This window comes from Piliocolobus tephrosceles, chromosome 6, assembly GCF_002776525.5.
Source record: "Piliocolobus tephrosceles isolate RC106 chromosome 6, ASM277652v3, whole genome shotgun sequence".
In the NCBI taxonomy this organism is placed as follows: Eukaryota; Metazoa; Chordata; class Mammalia; order Primates; family Cercopithecidae; genus Piliocolobus; species Piliocolobus tephrosceles.
The window spans coordinates 147,307,520-147,315,028 of NC_045439.1; the positions used below are offsets into that span (position 1 = coordinate 147,307,520).

Below are 7,509 nucleotides of genomic sequence, written 5' to 3' on the forward strand. Positions count from 1 at the left end.
ATAGAGTTTTTTTATTGTAAGTTGAACAAGGTTCAATTTGCACATTTGTTTAACCTGAACATACTGTATTATATGTTCTGCAACTTGCTTCTTCCTCCTAACAATAAATCATGGATGTCTGTCTCTTCTTGGTATTCTCATTTGACGATTCTTTGTCCTTGTACCTGCGTGACTCTTGGGGCTCCAGCTTTCTGCCTGCCTTTCCTCCTTCCCGGGGTTATCCTCCTCCTCGCCGGGCCTCTTAGGTGCCGGGCCGCGGGAGGTCTTCGCCGGTGGGTGGGGTCCGGGGCCGCCTGAGACATGTAGATGAGGTGGGCGGGGCCCTACACAAACCCGCTGGTAGCGCTGGGCCGACGCGCCCAGCCTGGACCCACTCAGTCAGAGGCAGCCAGCGGGACCTGCTTCACCCAGCGCAGCGAAGCCGAGTCCCGGGCTGGCCCCTCTGCTGCCCTCAGAGCGGGCCATGCCGCCGCGGGAGCTGAGCGAGGCCGAGCCGCCCCCGCTCCGGGCCCCGACCCCTCCCCCGCGGCGGCGTAGCGCGCCCCAAGAACTGGGCATCAAGTGCGTGCTGGTGGGCGACGGCGCCGTGGGCAAGAGCAGCCTCATCGTCAGCTACACCTGCAATGGGTACCCCGCTCGTTACCGGCCCACTGCGCTGGACACCTTCTCCGGTACGTACGTTCAATTGCCCACGCGGCCGCGTGGCTGCGGCGGGGCTGTGCATCCGGGAGCTGGGGCGGGCGTCGCGGCGGGAGGCGCAGAGGACCCCAGGGAGGAGACGGGAGCAGACCCCGAGGTGGCGCTGGTGTGGCCCGGGACGCCCTTCCTAACTCAGGCTCTCCCCGCCCCGCCCCTGCAGTGCAAGTCCTGGTGGATGGAGCCCCGGTGCGCATTGAGCTCTGGGACACAGCCGGACAGGTGAGAAGCTGGGCGCGGCTTCTACTGGTCTGCGGGGAGGTAGGCTGGAGGCTGGGAGGACACCACATGGAGCAAGAATGGAGAAAGCCTTGGGCTCTTGGAATCTCAGGTTTCCAGTCCCGGGTGAGAAATGGATTCCCTGTAGCGGGGTGGGGGCTAATCCTTACCACCTGGCCTTCTCACCCCAGGAGGATTTTGACCGACTTCGTTCCCTTTGCTACCCTGATACCGATGTCTTCCTGGCGTGCTTCAGCGTGGTGCAGCCCAGCTCCTTTCAAAACATCACAGAGAAATGGCTGCCCGAGATCCGCACGCACAACCCCCAGGCGCCTGTTCTGCTGGTGGGCACCCAGGCCGACCTGAGGGACGATGTCAACGTACTGATTCAGCTGGACCAGGGGGGCCGGGAGGGCCCCGTGCCCCAACCCCAGGCTCAGGGTCTGGCCGAGAAGATCCGAGCCTGCTGCTACCTGGAGTGCTCAGCCTTGACGCAGAAGAACCTGAAGGAAGTATTTGACTCGGCCATTCTCAGTGCCATAGAGCACAAAGCCCGGCTGGAGAAGAAACTGAATGCCAAAGGTGTGCGCACCCTCTCCCGCTGCCGCTGGAAGAAGTTCTTCTGCTTCGTTTGAGCAGCTATGGCTGCATAGCAAGTGGTAGGCAGGAGACCAGAGACTTCTGAGACCTGGGGCACCCGGGCCTTTGCGGGAGCTACTGGCAGGGCCTGGCCACCTCATGGGATTCAGTTCCCTTCCCAACACTCGGGGGACATGGGCCTCTAACTGCCCACTCTGATATGCCTGGGTGAGCCTAGGAGGGAAGGCTCTGATTTGGATTTCTCCAGTCAAAGCTCACAGAAAAAAACCTGGCACTTTAATTTTCATGGGATGGTCCTAACAGGGTCAGTTACCTGCGAGTAGTTTGGGATCCAGTTCCCAGTTTCTTGTCCTGGGCCCGCAGGTCAACCTGGCTGAATTAGGACCCTTCCTTGGCACAGGGGTGAGAAAGAGCTTGGGGAGCACCTGGCATTGTGGAGGGCTGGAAGGGGTTCAACCCTGGTTTGGAGAGAAGTTTGGGATGGAGTGGGCGAGAGACAGAGAGAGAGAGAGCAGGAAAAAGAGGCCTTGGAGCCTGGGACTGATGGTGGATAAGGGCTGGGCCTGGAAGGAATATGAGGAGGAGGAGGAGAAAGGCAAGTGGGGTGGATGAGGAGCAGGTTGACACCTGGGCCGCCCTCAACTCAACCCCCAAGGCCAGGGAGGGCGGGGCTGGCCCCTGGGAAGAACTGGGTCTCTGGGCTCCCTAGTCACTGCCCAAACTGGCTGGGCCAGGAGTAGGGCAGGAAGTGAGAGTCAAGGCCCAGCAAAAAGGAGGGGGAGGAGCTGCAAATTAGAGCCTGAAGGAGGACGGGGTTGGGGAGCATCCCTTTCCTCAAGGTCACACAGCCTAGAAGCTAGAGCAGTGCAGAGTCTGCAAATAAAACCTTAAGTCTGTGAAGCTGTGCGTTGTCTCTGTCATTTCCTGGAGCCCACTGCTCCCTCATAACACTCCTCAAGGCCCAACTGCCTGGCTAGAGACAGACTGGGGAGCAAAGGACTAAAGCTAGATTGAAGGGTGGGGCCTGGACTGGGGGTGGGGGCAGTGCGATGGGAACTGGACTGTGGGGGTAGGTGTGGGGCTCCCCGCTTGGGGCTCAGCTGGTTCCCAGGAGAGCTAGCGTGGGAAGCGGCCTGGAAACGGGTTTCCCCAGGTGTCAGCGCCAGAGCTGGTTTCCCATGACCTCACCTGGTGGGTGGAGCCCCTCCCCTCCACCCCTCCTTTCTAGAGCACCATGCTCAGCGCTGGGGCTCAAGGTCAGTCCCCAGCCTTCTAACTTTTCTGCTCTGTTCCTTCTGGCAGTTCACAGGGCCCAGGGGCTCAGGTTAGGGGACCATCCCCCCGACCTCCATTCACAGCCTGAACATAAAGGGAACCCATACAGCCTAAACCTCAATCACTGGCCAAAGTTCTTAGACTTGGGTTGGACCCAGTCTTCAGCCTTGGCACCTAAGGACCTAGCGAAGGTCAGAGTGCTGCTTGTGAACAATTTAAATAGAGGTGTGGCCCCAAAAATCCTGTGCAAGAGTGGGTTCATTGGGAGAGGACTTAGAGAGGAGCAGGGATCCAGAGAACATTCCCTCATATTGGAGCTTGAAGGGACTTTGAAGGACACCCAGGGGGAAAATGAAACAAAACAAAAACTTACTTTACCACAAGGAGACTGACAGTCAGACAGAAAAAGTAGTAGCTTAAATGATATGTATCACCCAGTGACTGTAAGAGCACTTTGCAAACTCTGGAGTTGGGTATAGGATTATGTGTTACTCTGGGAGAGGAATTTGTTGTTTTTTTTTTTTCTTTTGAGGCAGAGCCTCGCTCTGTCACCCAGGCTGGAGTGCAGTGGTGCGATCTGGGCTCAGTGTAACCTCTGCCTCTCGGGTTCAAGCGAATCTCCTCCCTCAGCCTCCTGAGTAGCAAGGATTACAGGCGCGCGTCACCACGCCTGGCTCGTTTTTGTATTTTTTTGTATTTTTTTTTTTTTTTTTTGAGACGGAGTCTGGCTCTGTCACCCAGGCTGGAGTGTAGTGGCGTGATCTCGGCTCACTGCAAGCTCCGCCTCCCGGGTTACATCATTCTCCTGCCTCAGCCTCCCGAGTAGCTGGGACTACAGGCGCCCGCCACGTCGCCCAGCTAGTTTTTTGTATTTTCTAGTAGAGACGGGGTTTCACTGTGTTAGCCAGGATGGTCTCGATCTCCTGACCTCATGATCCGCCCGTCTCGGCCTCCCAAAGTGCTGGGATTACAGGCGTGAGCCACCGCGCCCGGCCCGTTTTTGTATGTTTAGTAGAGACAAGGTTTCATCACGTTGGTCAGGCTGGTCTCGAACTCCTGACCTTATGATCTGTCCGCCTCGGCCTTCCAAAGTGCTGGGATTACAGGCGTGAACCACTGGGCCCGGCTGGGAGAGGAATTTCTAAGGCATACCTGCTAGGCAGCTCCTGGGTCAGGTGAGCACTCATGCCCTGGCCCAGCCCACCTCTGGGCCCAGCTCTCTCCGCAGGAAGCTACAGCTGTGTGTGTATGTGTGTGTGTGTGCGCGCGTGTGTGTGTCTTGTCTGTCTCTGTCTGTGTCTGTGTGTGTGAAAGAGCATGGCTGAGGGACAGAAATCCCAGCCAAGTGAAACTTCAGATAATCCCCAAGTTTAGTTTTAGCCAAGACCGTCCACTTCCTGCCCCACCAGGGCCTGTCCCCACAGCTCCGCCACCTGGAGCTCCTTCTGTTCCCTTTAACCCTCAGGTGGAGGTGCTGAGGGTCCCACACCCCAGCAGCATGGCCTGTTGTTACCTCAACCCAGCCTGACACACTTCCCTCTGGGGCAGAAACCTGAGTTCAAGTTCAGACTCTGACACCAACCATGACCTCAGGCAAATCATTTCCCTTCTCTATGCCTCAGTCTTCATTTGAAAAATGAAGGACTCAGGACTCAGACTGGGTTTCAGTTTCTTAAACTTGTTCTGAGGGGCCTTGGAGGTGCCTGGGAGTGGGGATCATCCCCTGCAAGGGGGTTATCCTTGTACCCGCCCCTACTTCCAACTTCTTCCCTAATTCTCTCTTGTGGTACCAGTATATCCATGTCACCCAGATTGAAACCTTGGTCACCATGCCTCCTCTCTTGCTGGGTCTCTAAGCCTGGTCAGGACTTCTGTCACCCACACCCCAAGGTCCCTGTCACTGCAGCTCCCCAGTCCAATCTGTCCTGTGCTGCTGTGTTCACTCTGGCACCCCCCAACTCAAGACTCAAGACTGTTCCTGGCTCTCACTGTTGATGATGAACTTTGAGCTCCTCATCTCAGCATTCAAGGCCCGCTCAAATCTGACAGCACCCTGGACCAGGACAGCTTGCTCCGGTGATCCCCAGCTATCTCCGACTTCCTGACTCCCAGGCTTGGCTTGTGTCAGATCCCCTAGTTTGGAAAGTGCCCCCTGCCACCTCCCAGATGCCCTGTTTCTCCTCATGATAACCAGCTTTCAATACCTCCCTCCTCCAGAAAGGACACTTACCTGTATCAGTGTCTTCACTGCTCCCTTGGCACACCGAGGACACTGGGCATTCTGTCACTGACTCAGCCTGCATCTTCCCCGCTAAATGAAGTGAGAGAGAGAGAGAGAGAAAGCGCCACATGTAAGTCCCTTTTGCTCCCACAAAGTCTGGGGCTCAGGCAATGTTTCCTGCTGACCCTGAAATGCTTAGGAATAAAAAGCCAGCCAGTGAGCCCTGGAGAGACTGGGAGGATTAAGTTCACCTCCAGATTTGGAGCCTGAAGATAGGTCTAAGGTCAACGGCTTGCTGGAAAGGACCTCTAAGGTTCTGGCCCCAAGCCTGTGCAGGTGAAGAGGGATTCACCTCTGCTTCCGAATCCACTGGTTCTCTTTGGTTCTGTCTGTTCCTCAAGAATATGGTAGCTACTTTTCTGGGGTAGATTTTTTGTTTTTCTCTCTCTGTTTCCTTGGCCTCTTTTCCCTTTTCTCTGCTCTTTTAAATCTGTATTTAAAGGAATATTTATCATATGAATTGGATAAAATTATATGTTTCTTACATATACATTCTTACATATGTCCTTATCAATGTAAATTGCCTTTAATGTCTGTATAACCCTTAGTTGATTTTTTCAATTTTTTCTTTCTTTTTTTTTGAGACGGAATCTCGCTCTGTGGCCCATGCTGGTGTGCAGTAGTGCTATCTTGGCTCGCTGCAAGTGCCACCTGCTGGGTTCACACCATTCTCCTGCCTCAGCCTCTAGAGTCGCTGGGACTACAAGCGCCCATCACCACGCCTGGCTAATTTTTTGTATTTTTAGTAGAGACGGGATTTCACCGTGTTAGCCAGGATGGCCTCGATCTCCTAATCTCATTATCCGCCCGCCTCAGCCTCCCGAAGTGCTGGGATTACAGGTGTGAGCCACTGCACCCAGCCCTCTTTTATTTTTTTGGAGATGGAGTCCCACTCTGTCACCCAGGCTGGAGTACAGTGGCACAGACTTGGCTCACTGAAGCCTCTGCCTCCTGGGTTCAAGCGATTCTCCTGCCTCAGCCTCCCAAGTACCTCAGATTACAGGCATCCACCACCACATTCAGCTAATTTTTCTTTTTTTTTTGAGACAGTGTCTCACTCTGTTGCCCAGGCTGGAGTGCAGTGGCGTGATCTTGGCTCACTGCAACTTCCACCTCCCAGGTCCAAGCGAGTCTCCTACCTCAGCCTCCCAAGTAGCTGGGATTACAGGTGCGCACCACCACGCCCAGCTCATTTTTGTATTTTTAGTAGAGACGAAGTTTCACCATGTTGGCCAGGCTGGTCTCGAACTCCTGACCTCAAGTGATCCACCCTCTTTGGCTTCCCAAAGTGCTGGGATTACAGGCGTGAGCAATGGTGCCCAGCCATTTTCCACTTTTTTGAGGCCGGGTCTTGCACTGTCACCCAGGCTGGAGTGCAGTGGTGTGATCATGGCTCACTGCAGCCTTGAACTTCTAGGCTCAAGCAACGCTTCTGTCTCAGTCTCCCAAGTAGCTAGAACTATAGACGTGCACTACCATTAGGTACACACCTAATTCAAAGTTTTTTTTTTTGTAGGGATGGGGTGTAGTTATGTTGTTCAGATTAGTTTCAAATTCCTGAGCTCAAGTGATCCTTCTGCCTTAGCCTCCCAAAATGCTGGGATTACAGGTGTGAGCCACCTCACCTGGCTAGATTTTTTTAAAAATAATGTCTTTTTTTCCATAATAAATACTTATAACAATTAGAAAATCCAAAGATTTAGAAGATTAAAAAAATCTTAAAAAGTATTCTGGGCCGGGTGCAGTGGCTCAAGTCTGTAATCCCAGCACTTTGGGAGGCCGAGGTGGGCGGATCACGAGGTCAGGAGAGCAAGACCAGCCTGAACAACATGGTGAAACCCCGTCTTTACTAAAAACACAAAACTTTGCTGGGCGTGGTGGCATGTGCCTGTTATCCCAGCTACTTGGGAGACTGAGGCAGGAGAATCGCTTGAACCCAGGAGGCAGAGGTTGCAGTGAGCCGAGATTGCGCAACTACACTCCTGCCTGGCAACACAGCGAGACTCCGTCTCAAAGCAAAAAAAAAAGTATTCTAAGGTCTTAACTCCCAAAGACAATCAATAATAATATTTGGGTGTAATTCCTTCCAATTTTTTCTTCTATGCATCTTTTTTTTTTTGAGATGGAGTCTTGCTCTGTCACCCAGGCTGGTGTGCAATGGCGCGATCTCATCTCACTGCAATCTCTGCCTCCCTAGTTCAAGTGATTCTCCTGCCTCAACCTCTCGAGTAGCTGGGATTACAGGCTTGCGCCACCATGTCCAGCTAATTTTTGTATTTTTAGCAGAGACAGGATTTCACCATATTGGGCATACTGGTCTCGAACTCCTGACCTCAGGTGATCCACCCGTCTCAGCCTCCCAAAGTGCTGGGATTACAGGTGTGGGCCACCACTCCTGGCCCTATGCACATTTCTTTACACACTTTTTGTGATCATGC

At 53.9% G+C, this 7,509-nt stretch overlaps 1 protein-coding gene across 1 annotated transcript; it reads left to right on the forward strand.

Annotated features, from left to right (window-relative positions):
- Positions 1-313: 313 nt before the first annotated feature.
- On the forward strand, positions 314-2,415 carry RHOV (ras homolog family member V). The gene is made up of 3 exons (XM_023189422.1): positions 314-671; positions 860-918; positions 1,107-2,415. The coding sequence occupies exons 1-3, from the start codon at positions 464-466 to the stop codon at positions 1,548-1,550; spliced, it is 711 nt and encodes a 236-aa protein (XP_023045190.1). The 5' UTR covers positions 314-463; the 3' UTR covers positions 1,551-2,415.
- The last annotated feature ends 5,094 nt before the right edge of the window (positions 2,416-7,509 follow it).